The 25,157-nt window shown below is 37.5% G+C and overlaps 3 protein-coding genes across 6 annotated transcripts in view; 1 reads left to right on the top strand and 2 right to left on the bottom strand.

Annotated features, from left to right (window-relative positions):
• LOC145686734 (uncharacterized) overlaps positions 1–6,243 on the top strand; it is a 274,285-nt gene extending 268,042 nt beyond the window's left edge. For both annotated transcript variants that reach the window (XM_081760353.1, XM_081760354.1), the window contains exon 9: positions 796–6,243. In XM_081760353.1, the coding sequence (XP_081616479.1) occupies positions 796–1,011 (216 nt within the window). In that variant the 3' untranslated portion in view covers positions 1,012–6,243. The remainder of the gene's footprint in view (positions 1–795) is intronic.
• Positions 5,098–5,595, bottom strand: LOC145685604 (uncharacterized). The gene has a single exon (XM_081757991.1). It carries the CDS (start codon positions 5,593–5,595, stop codon positions 5,098–5,100), a length of 498 nt encoding a protein of 165 aa, XP_081614117.1.
• Positions 6,244–9,033: 2,790 nt separating the features above from the next.
• The window catches only part of LOC145686732 (m-AAA protease-interacting protein 1, mitochondrial-like), a 42,260-nt gene continuing 26,136 nt past the window's right edge, over positions 9,034–25,157 (bottom strand). For 2 of the 3 annotated variants that reach the window (XM_081760350.1, XM_081760349.1), the window contains exons 3-5: positions 22,747–22,945; positions 18,906–19,002; positions 9,034–9,226 (exon numbers count right to left, since the gene is read on the bottom strand). In XM_081760350.1, the coding sequence (XP_081616476.1) occupies positions 9,139–9,226; positions 18,906–19,002; positions 22,747–22,945 (384 nt within the window). In that variant the 3' untranslated portion in view covers positions 9,034–9,138. The remainder of the gene's footprint in view (positions 9,227–18,905; positions 19,003–22,746; positions 22,946–25,157) is intronic. The other variant, XM_081760351.1, reaches the window with a different exon arrangement.

Here is a 25,157-nt window from a genome sequence, read left to right as displayed (position 1 = left end):
GAAAGGAAAAATTACTTGGAATATATGTATGGGGGCGCCGTCGTATACTCTTGCCCCAAGCGCTGATTTTCCACGGCACGGCACTGCTTTCATTAATATATATCACCCATATCATTTTGTTAAGGTTCATGAGATTTATCGATTGGTTTTATGTCTCGTGTTTAGACAGTTTATTTTCCGTGATTTGATGCATATTTACGGTATATAGTTAATAATAATAATAATAATAATAATAATAATAATGTAGCAACTTGCTGCGTGCAAATGTACTTCAATTGCACTGAACTTCTTTAGCAGTATCTGTAGGCTTCATAGGTAGCTCTGGGAAACTTGTATGAAAGTTTTTTTTCTTTCTTTCTTCATCTCAGCGATTCATTTTTCACTTTATTTTGTATGCTCAGTTGAAAAATAATGATGTTTTTACATGAATTCTTGTTAATTTAAATCCTTCGTACTCTAACAACTCTTCTGTTAAACGATCTACTTCCCCAAACACTTTACTCTGGAACTTCTTTTGTAATTTAAATATGTAATATAGAACCTGTTTTGTGGAGGGTTTACATTAACAAGAGTTTAAGTAAAAACCTCAAGTTTTCAACTGGGTGAAAAAACAAAAAAACAAAAAAAAAAAAAAAAAAAAAAAGCAAAATGAAACTGAAATGAGAAATGAAGAAACCCTTTCATATATGTTTTGTAGAGCTACTGATGAAGGCAATAGAGATTTCTGTAACAGTTTAGTGCAATTAAGGTACATATGGATTTTTTTTTCAAACTGAACACTTAATTTAATTTCAGGGATCCTCCTCCTCATCTTCAAGCGACGAAGAAAAAAGTTCAACTAAGAAATCAAAACACAGAACTAAAGCAAGAGATGAAGGTTCGTTGAACAGAACCGAGCACGTACAAAAGAACCGGAATTCTGAAGAGAAGAATACTTACGGTAGCTATAATTCACATCAGAAACGACGAAGATCTCCGAGTCCAGAGCCAAGAAAGAAAACTAAAAGATAGCTCAAAAATAAGACTGATTTTATTTCATATGTGTAGTGTGTGAATTTTTTTTTAATTAATTAATAATAATACAGCATATTCAGTGAACTTTCTTCATCGCCTTTGTTGTTTCTTGTAGAAGATTGATTATAATTTCGTGTTTACGATTGGTGCAGTCAGTTCACAAATGAATTCTCTCGGATCAAGTTACTTTCCCCAATAATTCCCTAATTTCAATGCAGTTGTCTGGAAGTTACAGGCAATATGATTACATTTTTATCAGTAATTCCGCCAGACCTTAGTGAATACACATCGCTGATTGTCTGCCTCCTCTCTTATGAAGGTTATACTTAAAAAGTAAAAGATTGCTTTCTAAATTCCTCTTATTTTTTTTTCTATTTAAAAACAAAAATAAATATGTCATATAATACATTTAAAAAAAAACTTGGTCATATATTTGGAAATTACATTCCCCGAATTATATGCCACCTGAATCAAAGTTGAATTTTTTGCAGCCTATTTCCCAGACATTATACATTAATATTAAAATGTCCCAAACACCGGATCCTAGCTCAAAATCGAGACTGTACGAAATAGTTCCCCACCCAAAATCAAATCCCGTAGCGTGGAGCTTGAATATTCCAACCTAAAATTCCCTTAGAAGTGAATTTTACCGAGTTCCTGCATCTTTTTACCGAGTGATTTCCCCTGCCTCTCACTGAAACTCGGAGCGGAAGCACCCTCTTCAAAACAAGGAAGAGACCGTTACAGAGGATAACATATATAACGACGAAGCATCCGTCTTCAGCTGAACTGCTCAGTGTTGCAAAATTGCTAGTAAAAGCGGAAAAAGGTATTCATATAACTGAAGTTCTTTTCAATTTTAGCAAATATAAGTAAATGGTGGATCTAATTAAATATACATAAATTATACAAAAGCTATAAAAATCTACACATGCTAAATCCATTATGGTAGCATGAATAAATGTTAATAGAACTACCAAAAATTAAATAGACTAACAACAATGGAGTAGTCTGATTTAAAAAATGCATAATAATGATATATATAATTGCGTATAATTACACATCTATATATCTATCTATACATACATAATAATCTATATAAAAAATATAGCACAAAGTGTGTCATTGTATCCCCCACCTTCCTAAGTATGGACGACCCTGTTCAGATAGTCTATAATCCCACTAAATTGTACTTTCTTCGTACTTACTAGTTTTTGGTTAGTACGAAACTAAAAATTTCCCCCATGAATTTTGAACAAACACACACCACTCCTTTTAGCGTTTTGACATCTTATGTTTTACCGTTTCGGATCATTGGAAGTGACATGGACTTTCCGATGAAGGCCGTGTTAACATTTTAATGCCCCCGCCATTTCACGCAGGGTTGGTCTTGAAACATAAGACCTGTTCCATCTTCCTTCTTTTAACAATAGCTTTCAAACGATATACTACTTGACCTCCTCTTGCCATTTGAAAAGTTTGAGTTAGACTCTGTCAGGGACCCTCCGAGGTACCCTGGGGCAACTTTATTTCCCTCTATACGTGGTACTTTTGAAATTATGGCATACGTGTTTTTCAGTTTTGATATCTGTTGAACCATTTCAGATTTCTAGAGGTGGCCAAAGACTTTTCAGTGCAAACTGTATTAACATTTTGACCTGCCGCCATTTTGTACAGATTTACTATAGAGCATCGGAACTTATTTCGTCGTCTTCCTTTTGAAAATAGCTTTTAAACAATATACTACTTGACCCTCCTTGCCATTTGAAAATTTGGAGTTGGACCCCGTCTGGGACCCTGGCGCAACTTTGTTTCCCTCAATATGTGATGCTTTTGAAATAATGAAATACGTGTTTTCTCGTTTTAACATGTGTCACCGTTTTCGAGTTATAGGAGTGGCAAAGGACTTTATGGACACCCTGTATATAAGAGAATATGTACACTTCTTTATCTGTTTATAACCTGTTCGGCGCATACGGAACCCATTGTTTCCTGAGCCAAACAAACCCAAGTTGGCAACAGTATAGCAGGTGGCAACGATGAGTCGCTCTTTTATAAACGCATCAATTTGTTCTTATGTAGTTAGATAGTGTTTATGCGATTTTGGCGGTGTACGAGTTTTACAAGACTGCTGCACGATTTGAAAACGCGCCTTCAAATCTGCAGCAGCAACAAGCATAAAGAAAACAATGGACTTTCATTGAATTTGAACAAGCTGCAGCTTTTGTAGCGCAACACTACGGCAAAAATTGCAATGCATAAAAAGTTTCTTTAAGCTCCACGTGGTAGTCATCAATAGTCGTTCGATTATCAATATAAAAGCTAAAAATTAACCTTCTTATATTGACCTTCACACCTCATTTTAATAAAGCCCTACTAATGGCTTTGTGTGGAACTGTTGAGTTGATTTTGAGTTTAACGTCCCTTTCAGCAGCGAGGCTCTACCTACTGATTAACGTAAAATCCGAACCACACGAGCTTCCGGAATCGAACCCGGGTCTCCCATGCCAAAGACACGTACGCTAACCGCTTAGCCACAAAGGAGCTCTTGTGTGGAACTGTGTCTAACGCTTTGCGCACATCTAGAACGCAAAAAGTCCCACCACTGTACTTGACCCTTCTTATACATTCGTGGAGAATAAGACAGACGCCATACCCTCACTCTCTGAAGCCCTTTTTCTGACCGTGAAAGTTTCTCTACTTCACTAGACCTATCGCTTCCGATTCCAGTGAAGACCCTCATAAACAGAGATCATATCGTTATAGGTCTCCAATTCTCTACCTGACTCAAACCTGTTTTCGTTTTAGGGGTGGGGAACTGTTCTATTATCGCGTCAACATTCAGGAATCATCGCTGACAGGAGTGAAAAATTTTGTTAAAATTCCAAACTTCTCACCTAACATGCCCATCCGTAATTTGTTCTTCAGTGACGCCGTACAAATTATTCTCGTAACCTCTTCTTCAGTAATCGGATGAATAATATTCGATGAAATATTCTCCTCTTACCGATCACAATTCCTCATAAAACTTAGCGCAATTACTAGCCAGGATTTCATAGTTCTTAAATTCGCCTAATCTACCCTCGATTAAGCGTTCCACTAGCTGGCGAGGATCTTTGGTATAAAGATCTTTGCATGTGTATTCTTGAGCTCCATTTTCCGTCTTTATACTTTCAATTTTGTCTTTCTTTCTACGACAGGAAGCATTAATAATAATAATGTTGACTTGCTCACAATAATCTCCCTATTTTCGAGACTACTTATTTATTGCCTAATTTCGTCTAAGTTAAGCTCTTTCTCTCTCTCTAATCCTTACATCTACCAATGAATCTAAATCTGGGTTCATTCTCCTATCTCCCATTAATCTTTGCGTAACTTCCGTCTCATTATTTCCTTCAACAATTTATCCTTCCTCTAAACTATTACTTTCACCTACTACGCTCCGAGTGTCATTCATCTGAAACAGTTCGCTCAACCTTCAAACTACGAGGGACGTTCCATATTGGTTTACAATTTATTTACTTGTTTATTTTTACACTTATACAAGAATCTTTATGCTTCGGCAGATACATTCACTTTGTCAACATAGTCTCCATTAAGAACTACACACTTACGCCACCGATGTGGCAACTTCTCTATGCCCTCTGCGAACCACTTTTTCGGAGTATGTCGCACCCACGTCCGGACAGCGTGTTGCGATTCCTGGGAGTCGGCGAAATGATGTCCACGCAGCGGTTTCTTCAATGCTCCGAATAGGTGGTAGTCAGAAGGGGCCAAGTCAGGAGAATAAGGTGGGTATGTCAACACCTGGAACCCCAGCTCATTAATGACATAGTTGCCCGACTCGTGTAAGAACGAGCATTGTCGTGTTGCAGAAGCACAACTTTCGCCCATTTTCTTGCTCGTTTCCTCTGAAATACACGACGCAAACTCCGAAGCGTTGTCACGGATGACTTGCTGTTAATGGTAGTCCCGGGTTCCGGCCAGTCAATGAGGATGATTCCATCCTTGTCCCAAAAGACTGTGGCCATGCGTTTGCCTACGAAGGGCTGTGCACGGAACTTCTTTGGCGTGGGGCTGCCTTTATGCTTCCACTGCATTATTGGGCTTTGGTCTCTGGCTCATGGTAGTGCAGCCAAGTCTCGTCGCCAGTACCGAGTTTAGACATAAAGCTTCTGGATCCTGGCTGTAGCATTGCAGAAGATCGTTGCTCACGTCCTTGCGCTGTTGTCTTTGTGCTGCATTTAGGGATTTGGGAACCCAACTTGCAGACACCTTACCCATCTTAAGGTGTTCGTGCACTGTGCGACGCAGAATGATTCTGGCAAGTCCTGTGGCTGCCTCCAGCTCCGTGAACATCATGCACCTGTTGTCCTGCATAAGCCGCTCTACTCTTGAAATGTGCACTGGTGTTATCACAACCACTTTCCTTCCCGAACTGGTTCCCTTTTCCGTTGATATGCGGCCACTTTTCCAGCCGTCTACCCAGTTATATACTGTTTTGCGTGATGGTGCGCACTCTCCACACGCTGCCACCAATCGCCTGTGAATTTCCGCAGTCTGTACATCCTCTTTCCACATCCACGCTGTCTTTGCTGATCACCTTCCATGTTGTCCACTCAGGTACTTACAGCGTTGGTGAAACGTGCTGTAGTTTTCAGGGATTATCTTCTCTGTATTGTTCTTCCACCAGAAGGCAGACCTAAGTACTACTTCCTTCCAACTGTAATGACGAGCTCAATGGTGGACCCTGTAAGAAGAAAAAAGGAAAGTGTAAATCAATATGGAACGCCCCTCCTATGTCCTTACTGCCATCCCCCTAATTTTCCCAATTCTCTAATCATGCTTCTAAGATTCTCCTTCTGCTCTTGGAAGACCATAACTAAACTTTCTAGAGTTTCAGTCATCTTATTTGGGTCTTCAAGTTGGACACAGAATACCTATATCTCCCTCCATTTGCTCCCTTCCCTCTTCAGTTACCGATTCCCTTTCTAGAGGCAACTCCTGAACCCTTCATCGTCGTTATGAAGACAGTCTCTCCATTTCAAATTCAAGTTCACCAAGCCCTTCTTCTCACCTCTTCAATCTCCTAACCCTATCTTCCAGTTTTCTGTTCGATCCATCTTTCTCAATTTCACCTTCATTAATTTGCGCAAATCAATTAGATCAGAATTGACAGGGAACACCGAAGGCGTTGCTCTTCGTTATTTCTTCTACACAGTTCCTTATTTTCAAATATTGTGCGTAAAAACCATTCTACCCAATTCTGCTAATCTCTCTACTAAAACCGGAAGACTTAGAAATCTACTACCACATCCGGTTTTAATATTAATTGAGAAAATATCACGCTAAACAAATTAAACTTCTTCATGTGGTGAACACGTGGCACTGCTATTTGTTTACTGTATGGTCAACCGAAAGTGAATGGCACGGTATTTTACCGAATATAAGACGCAGCTTATTTTGTAATATTTTCCATAAGTAGAAGCTTTGCTTTGTATATACTTAAACACAAATAAACTATTTGCTAAGCAAAACAATATATTCACATAAAAAAAACTACATACGTGTTACAGTTTCGCCAACTAATACTTTGGCTTCATCAGACACTATCTCAGCAAATTGTTTGTGTTTAATTATTTTGTAAACATTAAAAAAAAAACAAAAAAAAAAACAAAGTAACATTTTTACAATTTTCCCCGCAACTCATGTTCGTTGCATCGGTGCATTGCTGCTGCCAGTTGAATCCAATGTTGCCAGATAGAGATAGGTTTCCCGCGTCATCGAATATATGGCCATTTTTAAGACTGGCGGGAATTTTAAATCAAACACTGGACAATTTTATATTAATTTCGAGTAGAATATGCACCTGAATTTTGGAGGCAATTTTTCGAAGAAAAAAGTACGTCTTATAGGCCGTCAAACACGGTAAGTGTGTGGTTCAGTCTTAGATTTCGGTGAACAATGAATTTTCGAGAGGTTAGCTTAGCATTGTTAGTCAGTTACAGTGCTATATATTGCTGGCATTAATCTTTGACATGAAAGAAAAGCTGATGAAGAGTGCCGCTCATAGTAACCACGTTACATACATTAGACACAAGAATGAGTTTAAGTTTTTGTTTTTAACACCCAACTGCTTTACTAGTTGCTATATTAGCAACATTAATACAAACACCTCAAACTTAATATTTCAGGCATAAATATCTCCCTAGTGCAGCATACACAGGGATTCTGATTGATTGTCTATTTGTTCCCGGCTATTTTCTTGGCGTTATCACCACATTGAAACTGTTAGAAGAGAATGAAATGAATTGAAATCTTTCAGTTTAACGTCCCACGATTATTCCCGGTAGGCTAAGGGAGACGGATGATTTAGGCAGGTGAATGATATAATGATGATGTGGGAGGAAACGGGAGTACCCCGAGAAAACCCACGGACACGATGTTGTTCACCACAAACTTAACTTGGCCGGGAGTCGAACCAGGGAAACTGTTAAAAAGAGAAACTGTAATGTTTCGTGAGTATACCCCTATCAGTGATCCAAAATAAGTTACACTTTCCAAATCTTGGCGGAACCCCTGAATATGATACAAGAATACAGCACTATGATAGGTCAATTCTTTGTGGAATTATTAACGGAGACATTTTATAAGAGAGAGGGGATGTACTTGTGAACAGGACTGTACAACAAAATAAACTGAAAGAACTCCTCATTATCTGTATATCACTAACGTTATACAATAAACCTGAATTTTTAATAGGATTTAGTTTGAACATAAGCTTAGAAATTCATTTTCTTTACATCAATATATGTTGTATGATTTTCTTTCCCTTTATTTAGCTTTACATCTCACAGTTCTGTCCAAGAAAGTAACCAGTAGCGCGTATCCATCGGGAAAGGAACTTGAGTATGAGAACAGAACTCGAAAATTGTGATAACTCGGATGCATTTTTTAAATGAACATACTCGTGATAACTTATTATTCTCCTTTTGAAAATGGAATGAAATGAAATTTCCTGTAATTTACCTCTTCCTAATGATGTATGAAGGTGATACTTTTCCCCATTTTCATTTTTGTATCCTCGTATTTAGAAATAAATGAAAAGCATATTTAATCGTTTATTATATACAGAGTGATCACGAAATCCCGTTACTCCCTAGGTATTACCTAGATGTTAATGAATTGCTGTTTCTTATTGTTACAGTTGTTGATGTGTATCTAAATCATGGCTAATGAGTCCATTTACACTATGGAAGAACAAAATCGTAAAGTGTACATGAACTCACGAACGACCTCATACAGGAAACTTAATGAGAGATACTCAGCATGATTTCACTATAAGGTTTCAGAAATCTTCCTCTCCAAAACCAACAATTTTACGCTGGGAGAAAAAGCTCTTTGCAACAGGTTGCATAAAAGACAAACCCCGGCCAGGACGACTAACAACACGACTGGAAACGTGTGTAGAGGCTGCAGCGTCTATCGAACTTTCGCCAGAAAAGTCCATTCGTAAGGATCATAAGAATTGGGTGCTCCATTCTCCTTTTGAAAAACATATGACAAAGGGTTTGCAGTTAAAGCCACTTAAACCTTCGTTTGTAAACGAATTAAACCGTGTGTACACACAGACACTCTGGAATAAATAGTAAAGAATGGTCATAACTACTTCAAAGTTGTCCTCTGTCATGATCCAACATTAATACAATGCGACCATCTATGAATATGTGGATACGCGATATGGAATAACGGGACTTTGTGATCACTTGTAGATTGTAAAAATGGATCTATTTTCTGTGGAGGCATTCCTTCCAAGTTGCATTTCGGTTGTTGTGGCCGACAAATACTAACTGCCAATGAGAGAAGATTATTTTGATTAGAACCACTCTAATAGTGAACACGTGGAAAACAAAGAATAAAAGTCCTCCACTCCACTCCAGGTCCTTGCATCTCTAATTTCATGACTAATGTAACTCATTGTTGAGCTTAATTGTTATTAGGAATTAAAACACAAAGCAATTAAAAAAATAATAATTTATATTTTATATAAAAACTCAAAAACAAGGTCATATACACAACAACATTATTATAAAAGTCTACAATAATTGATCTCAAAGGAAAATTTCATCTTCGAATAACACCAAATTTCGTTACTCTAAACGACGACACAGTCCAATCTGGAATTGTTCCATCAGTATACTCTCTATGAAACCTGAAATGTAAGAGATCATTGTCAGTTATAAATACGTAAAACAAAAGAGAAATATACAAAATGAAATACTGAGTTAACACTCGCGATTATATTCTATGGACTTAATATGGTGCTGCCGATGATATTCGACGTCTTCCACATCGATGGCAGCGCGCTGCAGACAATGCGGGAGATTATTTTGAGGGTTTCTCATGAGCAGACAAGTTTTTGCAACATGCACATTAATTCATATGTATGTCAAGGGCCGCTTGAGTTTTCTTTTATGATTCCTACCAACAAAATATCCATTGTGGATACTCTTTCAGCTGTATATAACATATTTAATACATCCTTCGATTATCGACTCAGTTGCCATAACTTACTCTTCAACCCTCGTATACAAAATTTAAATTAGACAGAAAGAAAAATAGGAAGAAATTTAATAATGGAAATGAATATTTCAAATAATCATTTGTTTTTGTTTTATTTTTTAAATATATAGAACAAATATGACGTAAATTCCTTAGATAGTGTTTATTGATAGAACTATTATATATGCAGAGAGAGAAAAGTATTGTAATCTTATATAAAGTTCGGAAGAAGCTTTGAAAAAAGAATGCACATAAAATATCCTACTGAAGTGAAGTTCCACTGGAGTGTAGACCAGGCAAAGTCCATGTTGTAAAAAGAAACATGAACAGTATAAAATATAACGACCTCATTAGAGATTGTCTCAACAATGAATAAATACAGAACTGTTATAAAGTCCTTGCTATAAAACAATTTCTTATAACTTTAAAAAAAAATTAATAAAAAAATAAAGATATTGCAGTGAAATAAATGTTAAGTTCTTTATTGAAACTTACATTTTGTATCATTATTCCTAGATACACCGCCGCCATCATCACCACACCTCCAGCTTGGCTCTGTTGACATCCATACATTCCTGCAACCTCTGATGAAATCCGTGAATGCTATTCCGTCTGGCGTCGTCAGAAATGTCAGGGATCATTTCACTAATCTTAGCTTTCAGGTCCTGCAAGTCATTTGGTTTTTCCGCACACATCTGTGTCTTAACGTGACCCCATAACCAAAAAAAATCATAGGAGGCCAAGCGGGGGGGGGGGGGGGGCTCTGCGCTCAATCCACCTGCCAGGTAGCTCACGGTCAAGGTAGTCCCTCATGACTTGTGCAAAATATGGGGATGAGGGGGGCTTCGTCTTGTTCGTAGTGGATGCAATCCTTGATTCCCGGCCTAACCAATTCGGACATCAGGAAATTTGTAAGCATTTGAAGATATGTCTTCCCTGTCACAGTGCTTTCGTCGAAGAAACACGGGTTTATGAGGTGGTCCATTGATACGGCACACCACACATTCACTTTCCGGGCTGTCTCTTTCGTGCGTTTCATATTCATGAGAGTTTTGGGTTCCCCAAACAAGAAAGTTGTGCTTGTTTACCCTTCCTGAAACATGGAAAATTGCCTCATCTGAGAACATGAGTAACTGCAGAAGTTTCCTCACATCATCCAATCATTTCAGCATCAGTTCAAACTCCAGTCTCATGTCTTGATCTTCTGTCAGTTCATGCACAAATTTCATCTTGTACGGTTTGACTTTCAAATGTTTACGCAATTTCTTGCGCGTTGTTGACTGAGGAATTCCCAACTCCAGCGACCGGCGCAGAATCGATTTTCTTGGACTTCTCTCCTGGCTGTCGGCAACCCTTTGCACAGTGTTTGGGCTAACTGGCGACCGACCACTTCTTTGCATATCACCACTCTCGGTAGCCAGAAACTTGCTGTGCCAACTTTTTATACTTCTGACATCAGGAGGTACACTCGTCTTAAGTTTCGCTGCACCAACACACCTGATTTTAGTTTTGCATACCAACACACACATTGTGCTTTCTCTTGTACCGTCGCCATTTTCATAACCTTTGTTGCCACCAGTACTGCCAACCTCATTACTGTAATAGTGTTGCCAACCAAAAATTTACAGAACATCGCACAATTTAAAATGTATTTCACTGCAATACCATTATTTATTTATTTATTTTTTTAAGTTACAAGCATTTGTTTTATAACAAGGACTTTATAACAGTCCTGTAGTTTCCATCTGTGATGAAATGTTTATGGAAGATGCCGCACCTCGTCGTCGACTAAAAACTATGAGTAAGGAAATTACTTAAAGGGAAATTTCTATGTTCAACACGGAGTAATAGCCCAGATATGAATACTAATGACTGGGCAATAGTTCAAACATGAACTCTATAAGTCCTTTGCAATTATACGGTCTATGATTTAAAAAAAAAAAAAATAAATAAAAAAAAAAACTACACTGATAGAACACATCCTTACTATTTAAAGAAAGGATGTTGAATTTTCAAAATATTGATTGAAAGTTTGACCAAAAAATAAATAAATAAATTAAAGTTTTAATGTAATCGTGGACAAAGAATCGAAATATAATATAAAGTACTGAATCTGTAATACAGTCAAGAAAACGCGTTGGATTAGGACAGTCAGAAAATCATAACGAAAAAGGCTAATAACTGCCGGGTCAAAGAAACATACTCTTTCCATTGCCAGGCAATTGGAGAGTTAGCTAAATTAAGAGATACCAGACTTCTGTTAAATAAGCCAGAAACAATGGTGTCTGGGAGTCGGTACGTTGACCACCCATCACCCAGTTGAACGTGCTCCAACTTGTAGGCCTTATACTTGTTAACGGGTCGTCGAGTCAAGCAGTTTAGTTTTTAGGTTTTGTTTATTCAGTAATCACTTCAGAAATCGGTTAGATTAGTGCTAACGGAGAATTCTTAAGGTAATTTACACCATGTTTCCATACAATTTGTATTTCTGAATTTTATTACTAAATTACTACATTGCCGACTTCAAATTAAAAAATAATTTAGACATACAACATGAAAATACCTATATATGTGAATAAGCAGTCATTCACAGCAGTCAAAAAAACTAAATCTCTTGTATTCATTCAGCTACACATAAGATATTAGCAAATAAATTGTAAACTAAGCGGAAAGTAGTACTACCTAAGTTATTCGTTAAGAAACAGCAGGTGTCAAAGATCACACAAAAGTTGTACTTTGTTTACACTCCTGGGCAACTTTAAAAATTTGCAACACGAAACCTAATTGAATAGTATACGACACACTCGAAACACTAGTTTGTTAATAACTGTGCATAGGCAACCATGCTAAATGAACATTTCTGAATAAAGCCCTCTAAAAGGGTCGGTGAACTACGCAACCTTCATTCACTAGAGACAACGTCGATTATAAAAGCGAGGTATCAACACACGAAAAATAGTACTAAGCTCAATTTATTCCTCCTTAAAACGCTACTTCAAAACATCGAAGCACTGTCTCTGTTCCTCCTCCATTTTATTTTTCTCTCCCCCTTCCCCTCCCATAACTATCAATATTCTTAGAATTACTACTTTATAAAGATGCAGGATCATTCAAGATCATCTTGATATATTCTGAGAGAAAACAGATACTCAGAAGTTGGTAAACCTGTTGTTTCATAAATAGACTTCTTGGCTTATTTTTAATAGCAATATTTGTTAAATGCTTCAAACCTCTCAGACTGTCCCAAAGGTCAAACAAATGAGACAGGAAGACCCTTTTATTTTATTTTACAAAGGAAACAATGACGTATCAAAAGGCGACACTTCATTTTCTATGGGAAGCCTTGAGAACGCCTATATTTTTTGATTCTGTCAAGAAGGTTTGGGATACCTGAAAACAGGAATTCTACTGAAGCATTAATTAAAGATACGATGTTGTTTTCGGAAATTCCTTCTAAAGTATTTCCATTATTCCCTGATTATAACACTGTGTTCCTGTTCAAAATACGTGTGTAAATGATTGTAGGGGTTTCTCATTGTTGCATTAGTTCTGGGTGATTGATACAGTTAACGGAAACACATGTAAGTGTAGCTGAACAGACTTTTGTTTGTAATTTGTTTCGATACCTCGTATTTTCAGATTCTGCCGTCTCAATATGACTGATATTGTTTCTGAAAAGGCTTCTTGTGTTCTTGAATATTACACGACGAGGTCTATTACAATTATGCAACATTTTCGTACGCGTTATAAGAAAGATACATCGTCTGACAGTTCCACTAGAAAGTACTACGCACAGTTCAAGAAAATGGGTTGTATTTGCAGGGGGAAAAACAGTGAAAGACCTTTTCAGTATCTGAAGATGTGGAGTGAGTTGATGCAGCCTACTGACAAGTCCAAAGAAATGGATTCCTGCTGGATTCAAGGAACTTGAAATCCCACCCACAATATTACGGTGCATTCTATGTAAACATCTGTCCATGAAGCCATACCGAATAAATCTCACTTAGATGCTGACGTCTGATGACTGTTGACTCTATCATATGTCTAACATGTGCATTTGCACAGGACAGTAAAATCTTTCATAACTATATAATTTAAAATAAATATATCTTCTTGGAAGCAGACTTCATGATGATGGTAATAATTAAATTTACTAGGCTGACTTTCTATTTGAATACTACATTCATAAACCATGTTTAGGTCGCATTAGTTTAAGGTCACGTGGACAGTGCTAAAGCAAATTGGCAAATAAATCCCAGCATGAATTGCTTGATTTTTGTCAAACATGAAGTCAATTGTCGAATAGAAGCGAACACCTGTTCCATTTAGTTAGTATCACCGCTTTGATATGAAAACTAATCTTTGTCTTTATCACAAACAAATCCTTTTCATTGAAGGTGGAAAGAAGTTCATTATTATTATTATTTAACAAATGTATAAGACAAATTAAGGAATAAAAATAAAAGTGCTAGTTACACTGGAATTGCTAACATATATTGAGATTGAAGCTCGGTATTGAATTCTATAAAAGGGATTATCATCTTTCCTCTGCAGGCGTGTTTGCCTTATCTTTCACTAACATAATAGATTACTATTTAAAGAAAGAAAGAAAAAAAAAAACAGACCAAATGAGATTGTATTTGCAGTGCTTAGGCCTTTATGAGTGCAAGTGGTCTTTTCCTCCCCTTCGCTGTTCTTGACGGGTAGCATACTTAAAATATTGGCTTTTCAGATTTGTTTTTTCTGGAGGAAAGAGGCGGCAAATGATGCCACTGCATGAGGCATTAAATTACCTAGAGCCTGCCCTGACTGTCGTGCAGAGGAAAAGTTCAGCACCAATACGCAAGTGCTCACGACTGAGGATGACAACCTTTCCAAGGACCTGGCTTTTATAGAAGAGATGACATTCCATATAATTGGAAAAGTAAACACATACAATGTGCCCATTTAAGGAATGGAAAATTTACAGGAGTTTGTTGACTTAGTTGGGAATTCCATGGTACAATTTGTACCATACGGGTGTTTTATGGTACATTGCGTTATAACTCTCCTATTTGAGCTTTTAAGTCCAGAGGCATTGTAGAACACGTTACGTATGGTTTTACACCTTCCGGGGTCGAGACATACGAGGCGATGACGTCATAACTTTAAACAATATATTTTCTTTTATTAGGCCTATGTTCATTATTTTTGGCGGGCTTATTTTTGCACCTAGAAGATTGAAATTTTGCACAAACATTCAGTCTACCGAGTAGTATTTACCAGATTTTTTTTTTCAGATTTCTGCGTTAACAGAAGGGGGGTCCAGAGGGGCAAAAATGTAAAGAAAGAAGGATTTTTTTTTTACCAAAAAATCCCTTTTTCACTATTTTTACGCCTCAGATACACGATGGACGTACGTAAATGGTACCGTCTGAAAGGCAGTTCTATTCTGAAGAGAATGATGCGCGAACCATAATCCTAGGATAATTAGGGATATCTCAGGAAATTTTTACAAAATATCCTTCTGTATAGGGGAAGATGGGATATTGTCGATATATTTTTTTGGCGGGTTTACTTTTGCACCTAGAAGGTTGAAATTTTGCACAAACATTCAGTCCACCGAGTAGTATTTATCAGATTTTTTCAGATCTCTGCAAAGATAGGGGGGTCCAGAGGGGCAAAAAGTAGAAAAAAGGGATATTTTAACCAAAAATCCCTTACTTCAGGATTTTCCCACCTTAGATACATGATTGAGACATGTGAATGGTACCGTCTGAAAGAGAGTTCTACTCTGAAGAGAATGATTGGCGGATTATAATCCTAGGGTAAATAGGGATGTCTCAGGAATCTTTTATCTGAGATCAGGGTCTTTTGCGGTAATCTGAGGCATTGTGGGGATTCTTGATAAAATTTCTCCTGCCCTTACTATTCAAGATAGACGCTTGAAATTTGACACACGCATTCAGTCTACCGAGTATTATTTATTAGATTTTATTTAAGATCTCTACGTTCACACAGGGTCGTTCCAGAGGGGCCCAAAGTGTGAAAAAATTCCCGAAATTTTCCCTTTGACCTCACTTTTTCCCTCTCCTGGTATATGGTGTGGGCATGTAAGTGGTATCATTTGAAAGCCTGCTCTATTCTGAAGAGAATGCGCAATGAATCATGATCCTAGGTTAAATAGTGACGATGCTGTAGCTGCTTGACTGAAAGTCTAAAAAATACCCCAAAAACCCAGGATCCTAAAAGGGTTAGGGAATGGAAAATTTACACGAGTTTGTTGACTTAGTTGGGAATTCCACTAAAGTGAATGTGTTCTCCACTGGCAAGAGTAAACGTTTACGGCCCCTTCTTGTCCACGGAGGAAATGGTTACGGCATTTTCCTTGAATGTTGATCAAGTGCTTATTTTCTCAACTGGATGAAGATGGTAACACCTACATCATGCAATTGGATGGAGCCCTACCACATTTCCAGAGTGAGGTGAGATCATTCTTGAATAGCAAAACTACCTCGTTGGATTAGGCGCGAAAGTGACGATGATGACAAACTTCTATCATGACCGCCACATTCCCCAGACCTTTTCCCTTGCGATTTTTTCTCTGGGACTACGTTAAAAATTAGTTTAACCTCTGCGTACAATTGACGAACTAAAGGTGCGCATAATCAATGCCATCCACACTGTTAAATGTGCACGACAGGAAATGGAACTATAGTCTAGATATCTCTAGGGTTGCCAGAAACTATGAACATTTGCAACCAAACTTGGTGAGTTTTCTAACTTTTTGCATGAATTTGTATGTGTATCTTTATTACACAAAATGCAGTGCTTGTTTGTAACTCCGACATCATTTTGAAACTGAAACCTTTTCACTGACATTACTACAATATGATCTGATGAATGGAATATGTGGTTTGTAGTGATATACTATGGTATGTCCTTTTCATGTATAGTAGAAATAATGCTTTTTGATGTAGGAATAATGGTTAAAAAATGGTATTCCGCACAAACAATCTGTCCCAAAAAGATCAACATGTTGTGTTGGATTAGTATACCACAGTTCATCAGTTCCTGACTGCTGAAGGATGCCAACAAGTTATGGTGTCTCGTCGGATGAATGACGTGTATGGCGATGTATCACATATAATAACTGTCTATGGGGCAAGAATGTTTTGGGAAAGACGTACAGGAAGAAGTGGTTCTTCCTGTCCTAGTCAACCCCATACTTTTGCCACTGAGGAAAATTGTGCAAAGTATCTGAAACTATTCATGTGAATAGACGCCTAAGGATTCTATCCATAGCAGAAGAAATTCAGTATGAGTTATGGTATTGACCAGAAAACTGTTAAACATCTGGACTGTCACAAAGTGCGCGCAGTGGATGCCTAGGATGCTGACGGAGAGACAAAAGTTGGAGTGTATGGCGTCGCCTTATCAGTGATGACTTCCTGAGTTTTGTTACTGCCAATGGATCTACATGCCACCATTTTGAACCAAATTATAAATCTTTTAGTATGCAATAGAAACATTCTTCATTGCCACGCCTCACGAAATTCAAGTCATAAGCGTGTGCAGAGAAAGTCATGGTAGCAGTCTTTGATTGCAACGGACCAATCATGCTTGACTTCAGGGACCAGTAGAAACAAATTACTGCCGAACACGACTATGCGATTTTGACCAGTCATTACACATCCATTAAAACTAAATATTTGGATGCTTGACTTTTGGGTAATACAGATAGTCTCTTTGTTGTCGATTGTATGGCACGTCTCTATTTTCGAAATACACATGGTCTTTTTGTCGTCGATTCTACGGCACGTCTCTAGCGTCGAAATGCACATGGTCTCTTTGTCGTCGATTCTACGGCCAGTCTCTATTGTCGAAATACACATGGTCTCTTTGTCGTCGATTCTACGGCCAGTCTCTATTGTCGAAATACACATAGTATATTTGTCGTCAATTCTACGGCAAGTCTCTATTGTCGAAATACACATGGTCTCTTTGTCGTCGATTCTACGGCACGTCTTTATTGTCGAAATACACATAGTATATTTGTCGTCAATTCTACGACAAGTCTCTGTTGTGAAATACACATAGTCTCTTTGTCGTCGATTCTACGGCCAGTCTCTATTGTCGAAATACACATAGTATATTTGTCGTCAATTCTACGGCAAGTCTATTGTCGAAATACACATGGTCTCTTTGTCGTCGATTCTACCCCAAGTCTCTATTGTCGAAATACACATAGTATATTTGTCGTCAATTCTACGGCAAGTCTCTATTGTCGAAATACATATGGTCTCTTTATCGTCGATTCTACGGCACGTCTTTATTGTCGAAATACACATAGTATATTTGTCGTCAATTCTACAACAAGTCTCTATTGTGAAATACAAATGGTCTCTTTGTCGTCGATTCTACGGCCAGTCTCTATTGTCGAAATACACATAGTATATTTGTCGTCAATTCTACGGCAAGTCTATTGTCGAAATACACATGGTCTCTTTGTCGTCGATTCTACGGCCAGTCTCTATTGTCGAAATACACATAGTATATTTGTCGTCAATTCTAGGCAAGTCTCTGTTGTGAAATACACATGGTCTCTTTGTCGTCGATTCTACGGCACGTCTTTATTGTCGAAATACACATAGTATATTTGTCGTCAATTCTACGGCAAGTCTCTGTTGTGAAATACACATGTTCTCTTTGTCGTCGATTCTACAGCCAGTCTCTATTCTCGAAATACACACGGTCTCTTTATCGTCGATTCTACGGCACGTCTCTATTGTCGAAATACACATGTTCTCTTTGTCTTCGATTCTACGGCCAGCCTCTATTCATATGAGTGTAATTTGTTTAATAATTTGTTTAGTTATTTACAACCTAAAAACTCAGATTTTCGAGAGGATATTATCAGTGAACTTCTATTGGTGAGACCGAAAGAGAACATTTTCCTTATAAGAGAAAGTCACTGGTATACTGACTTTATCGTAAAAATAGTTCACTTTAATAATGAACTATGATCATAGATCTATCGCATTTTGCTATCCAATATTTTTGTTTTTTGCATCGCAATTGTATGATCTTACGTTGCATACAGTGATGCGATACAGTTTTTTAAAACAAACAACGTATTACGGATTCAGGCAATTAGGTTTCATGCATTTTGAATAGGTCCGCTTTCGCTTTGTTATCATCCATAACATTTATACAGAACAAAATTCGTAATTATCCAAAAATCATTGAAAATGGAGATTTCCAAAAACTGGTGTTTCATGCTGCCAACTACAAATAAGATATATTGTGTGTAATCATGTAATTACATAAATACACAAATATCAACTCACCTGGCAATAACCTCAATAAATAGTAAATTTTCCATTGTTTTTTCATTTGCCCATTTTAATCCTAGGAATAGCATATCAACATCACAGAATCGTCTTTCTGAAAGTAATAATAATATATAGTATATCAAAAGTGCGAAAACTGTGGGAACAGGTTTTGAGAGGGGATTCCTTTTCAGGCCAAAATAAGCAAAAATATTTGAATAATCATGACTTGAAAACGCGTCGTTACGAAAAGAAATATTACTAAGTGTGGCTGTAATCTCTTTTTAGCTCGTACTGGGAATACAGCCACAGCGTATGATGTAACAAACGTGTGTAAGGGAACTCAAAATCACCCTCTGGTGGGTGGTCTCGCTGTGGTACATACTTTTGCCACTAGGTGGCTCTTGTGGGGGCCCTTTTGCATCCATCTGCTGATTGGCGTCATTGAATAAAGTCGTAGAACCATGAAGTACTTACTTTAAAAAAAAAAATACTTCGAGCTTCTTCATCAATTATTGTGATGGTTGAAAAATTGGAACAACATGAGGCAGTGAAATTTTATTTTCTATTGGGAAAAACACAAGTTTACGAGTGGCATTCCTGCTTCAGAAACGGAAAATTGTCACTTGCAAACCAATTTCGCTCAGAGTTACTCTTGCCTCCCTAAAAGATGGAAAATCGTGAGATTTCGTGAACAAATCTCGGAAGACTGATTGACTAGCATGTTCATTTGTGCGGTGTCTCTTGTGCTTCCTGCCAGTTGATTTTGAGTAGATAATTGTCAATGAAAAGAGTTGCAGCAAAATTAGTGCCTCACATGCTTACGGCTGATCTAAAGAGGCGGAGTAGATACGTGCTCTGACTTTAAACAACTCGAAGAAATTGATCTGGCGACTTCTCTGTATTCTCTCGAATGAATAATAATAATAATAATAATAATAATAATAATAATAATAATAATAATAATAATAATAATAATAATAAAGAAACATATGGGTACACGGAATTGTTCAATTCATCGGGTACAGAGGATTTCATTCAAAAAAACAAATCGGACCCTTGTTTGGAAGAATCATGTTAGGAAACCTAGGAAGTCGAAGTCATACTCTTTGTCGAACCAAGAGATTCGATCCGGAAGAACGAATCCTTACTTGGAACAGATTAAAAATAATCAATTCCGGAAAAAGAACCAAACTGCCAATCACTAGTTTGGAATCCGACTGCAACTTTTGTTTGTTACAAAAAGTGACGGAATTACTTGACTCGTCCATTTGTTAGAAAAATAATAAAAGCATCAAAAAGAAAGAACACAATGCTTCCAGCGTATTTCCACATAGAGTATCGTGTATTACATGAAGTTTAAACGTAATTATTTTAAAATGTTAAAACAGTTTGGCCTCCAAAATGAAATGAAATCCTTTAAGTTTTAGGCTAAAGAAAACGGTGATGATGAGAAATGAATGAAATGGTGGAATGAAGAAAGTAGGAGGAAACGGGAGAACCCCGAGAAAACCCATGCACACGGTGTTTGTCTACCACAAAGTTCACTTGGCGGGAGCTAGGATCGAACCAAGGACCCCATGGACCAAAGCTGAACGCTCTACCAACGAGCCACCACGGCCCAGTTTGGCCTCCAATATAGAATTTAACAATCCCAGCAGTTTCCCTACTTTTATAATTCTTATCTTAATTAAATAACTTAATCCACATAAAAAACTACTCATTTGCATCCACAATCATTTTATGATCAATCAAGATCAACTTATCTACTACCATAAAACAATACACGGCAACATCAGCTGCAACTATATACCTCTCTGTTTTATTTTCAAACAAACTCTGTTTCTACATAACGTGTTTTATTCCTTAAACTTCAGGTTTAGCCTTACTCTACTCCACAGCTGAATACTGTATAATTTAGTATTGAGGAGAAATGCTAACACAAGAATTATTGACAGGGAACTGAACACCACAATAAGAACAATCAGCTGTATCTGCAAAACCAACAACTCAATGGCTTCCTGTTCTCAACATTCCTCTTCAGTGCTAAGGAGAAATGCTGTCATTTTAAGGAATACACAACTAACTCTATGGCCTATGGAACCCGGAGATTCAATGCTGAGTTTACAAAAACTCTCCACTGACTTCTGTCCTTAGCCAACTGGATCCAGTTTCTATTTCACATTCCTATTTCTGCGAGATTATCTTAATATTGTCCTGTCATCTGCACCTAGGTCTTCCTAATGCTCATTTTCCGATGGATTTCCAGTTTAACTTCCAAAGCGTTCCTACTTTCTCCTATTCTGGCTAAATGACCTGCCCACCTGGGCTTCCTAGCTTTGGTGACCCTAACAATGTTTGGTAAATGTTATAAGTTATGCAGTTCCCCATTCTCAGTCCGAATATTCGTCTCACGATTTTATTCTCAAATAATTTCAGTTTGCTTTCTTCTCTCAGAGTAGGTGACCACGTTTTGCAACCATACAGCACGAAAGGCATGATTATTGTTTTATATATTTTAAGCTTCAAATTCCTCGACAGAATTCGCGACGATAAAAGATTTTGAACTGAATAATAACACAAATTTCCTACTTTCAGTCGACATTTAAGTTCTTCGGATACGGTTTTGGTCTCTCAGCATCGATCTTAGATATTTGAAAGTATCTACTTTGTAGAAAGTATTATTTGATATCTGATGCATCTTTTTCAAGGGCATCTATAAAGCTCCTAAATAATTATGCACTGCCCATCATGAGCCTTATCCATCCCGTCTCAAGCTAAGAAAGCCTATCTGGTTAATAATAATAATAATAATAATAATAATAATAATAATAATAATAAAGGTAGAAAGCTTTTGGAAGAAAATGTTGATATTGATAAGAAGTGGAAACACATCTGAAAGTCAAGTGAGCACCTAACCGAGTATCCATCTACAAAACCTCCAGGTTTCAAAAAAGACTTACACCATCCTCAACACAGGACAGAGAAGCTATAACTTTCTCCTCAATAAATGGAATATATCACAAAATCCCAACTGTGTCTGTGATACCCTACAAACAATGGTACATACTGTTTTTAAGCTCAATGGCTTCTTAGAAGACCCATAACCTATCAGAAGAAAGACATTCATCAATCAATGCGGTGCGAGCGGTCCCGGGTTCGATTCCCGGTGGGGGCACTCGGTCGAAAAAGTGCAAAACGCTTTTTCAGGCCAGCCACCCTGAATGAGGTTTTCCTGGGATTTCCTCATTCACGCCAGGCAAATGCTGGGGTGGTACCTAACTTATAGGTCCCAGGCCGCTTCCTTCCTTCCCCAATCCTTTCTTCCTTTCCTTTCCCAGGATTGTGTGCTCGCCGAGGGACGTCATCCCTCAAAACGTGAAGGGCTAAATGGCCTTAGATGCCGAAAGCCCAGAAATCTAAATCCTATCCCCCATCATCAATCAATGGACTTACCCTAATTTTTAAAAAAAAAATTCTTTCGCTGTATCTGTATTTTCTCACGTTTATTATTAAGTTTTGCTTCTCTCTCGCATTGTACCACACGCATACACAAATAAATAAAATCGCCACCAAGTAACATCAAATACCACAGTATATACTTTCGCTAAAGAACTGCCATATCCTTTTCTCTTAACCGAATCATAATTACAGATGTCTCTTCCTTACTCCAACAATCTCTTCTCCATCATTAGTACTGGTTTTGATGTTTTCGAGGATATTGTCTCTGCGTACAACTCTTCACACAAATGAGTATTTTTTGCAAATTGTTCACTAACTTCACATATAGTTTTGTTTTACCGTTATATAAAACTAATTGTGATTGACTTCTCTCCTCTTGCCTTTTAAAAACACTTACCCTTTACTCTATGGAAGCGCACTCTTCTAGGTAACGCTAGCTGAATTTCTTCCGGTTCAAGTCCTATATTTCGCCGCTGTTGATCTGTCCACAATACCTCAACTTCTCTGCGAAGTCTCCCCAAAGCCTGCCTTGTCAGGAGGCCAACAAGAGCGTCAAAAAAATTCTGCGATACGAACTTTGTAATTGTAGATACGGCCTGCAATAATAATAAGAAAGAAATAACAAATCAGGCTATTTATGTTATGTCGCTTGTACACTATGAGTAGAGAGAAGAGATCTTCCTAACCGAAGTCTTCCACCCACAATTTTTTCCATGTCGCAATTTAAATCTATACCAGTATTTCAACTACGTTATGGCATACATTCTCACAAAATGTTCAAAATAAAGAACTGAATTTTTCCCGGCGACGTGATTTCACTAAGTGTTTTCGAGCTATCAGCCAGGTGAAGGTAGTGACATCCGACGTTTCGAATGAGACATTACATTCATCTTGATCGCAATCCCTGAAGATGAATGTAATGTCTCCATTCGAAACGTCGGATGTGAATATCTTCACCTGGCTGATAGGTCGAGAACACTTACTAAAATGTTCGGTATATTTTGACCAAAACAATGGATAGAATAATGTACAAATTTTATCATATCGTACAAAGTACCACCTACCACGAGCAATTTTGAAAGAAAGAAGAAAAAAAACCCGATATTTCTCCAAATTTGGAAGCTTCATGGATCCCCTACGGAAAATCGATCAACCTGAAAAGATTGACTTGATTTATATTTTGGATTGATTTGATCTGATTTTTAGTTTAGTTACAGCCTAACGTGGAATCCAAACCACATGAGCTCCCGCCGGGAACCGAACCCGGATCTCCCACATGAATATTTTGGAATTGGCAACATTGTGACTTCAGCATCTCACAAATAACAGGCAGTCAGTTGATTACAAAAGGGCGATGGAGTAGTTTGTTGACTAGAAATATAGTCCACAACAAGCGACTAATATCGACTCACAATCAAGTTTCGAGTATAATGAGTGCATGGTGATAATCAACATTACCAGAGCAGGCCAAAGGGGATCATTTACTGATGGATGCATATTTAATACAAGGCTCAGTCGTAAATCTTGGAATACTTCCACAACCCAAACAGCAGGCATGTGTGTGTATACACCGTGATCGACCGTATGTACAAGGTTGAACTGGCCCAAGAGATAGTGTAGCAAGAGGACTATTTAACACGGAGACCGCCCCTCCGTCAGTATCTTCAGTCTGTTTTTAATGGCAGTAACGATGAGTGCTCAACAATGTCTAATACATGAACTGTTACTGTATGAACTCGAACTTGAGCATAACGCTGCAGCAGCAATCCAAAACATTTGTCACGCGAAAGGGAAAAGTGTAGTGAACCATAGTACAGTAACTCACTGGTTCCAGAAATTTCGTGCAGGTTGTAAATGTGTTGAAGATCAGTCAAAGTGCGGCTGCCCTCGAGTAACAGGTTCTGAAGTCATACGCCACGTCACCAGGACATGCTGACTGTCAAACCAATCCGGCATGTCGCAGACCATTGTAGTGTGTGACACCTTCATGAATTCGGGAAAAATATCAGGAGCTGCCCCATTGTGCCACGCAAGCTCTGGCTCAAAGGAGAGTGGATGTGTGCCGACAACTGCTGCAAAATGTTGAAACAACTGCCACATGCGACGAAAAGTGGAGTTTTCCGTGATCCGAATGTGTAAAAATAGTGAGTGAGCAAAGGCCAACTTCTAGAATCGTTGTCAAACATGGCTGCTTCGAGCACAAAGTCATGCACTATATGTTCTGAAATATTAAGCATAGGACAAAGTATTGTCAAAAAAATAATGTTATTTACCTGTGCTCCCGACTTGTTTCTTGTGGCAATATTTCATTCAGTTATTAATCTGTGTACTTTTTTTTTTTTTTTTAACTCAAGTTGGTTAGGAAAAGAGATCAGATAAATTTATAGATAATTAATTAAATGAAACGGTTCTATACTAACCATAATATACGTAAAATTATTTTTCAATTTGCTATTTTTTCTTGTTTGATCAAAACCAAATTCCTCTATTATTCTTCTCAAAATCTTATCCATGTGGGTACCAATTTTATCAATCAGAATGTTTTACGATCACCCTATTTTAGTTTCCTTTGACAGCAAATTCACCATATTTATTTTTCTTAACATCTTCAGCATGTTTTTATTTTTAAAATAGTAATAATTAAAATTTCACTAGTTTTACATATTTAAATAATAGAAGGTTATCAAGAATATTTTATAGTACTATATCTATATAAGGTAATAGAATTTCTTAAATATTTACTTTCTTAAACTGTACTGTGTAACCCGCTGTTTGTATAATTTATATCTGCTTGAGGTTTGAACAGTT

The sequence above is a fragment of the Thermobia domestica genome, chromosome 5 (genome assembly GCF_964235325.1).
Source record: "Thermobia domestica chromosome 5, izTheDome1.hap1.1, whole genome shotgun sequence".
NCBI classification, from domain to species: Eukaryota; Metazoa; Arthropoda; class Insecta; order Zygentoma; family Lepismatidae; genus Thermobia; species Thermobia domestica.
The sequence above is the reverse complement of the archived record's forward strand: the minus strand, read 5'-3'. Positions and strand labels throughout refer to the sequence as shown.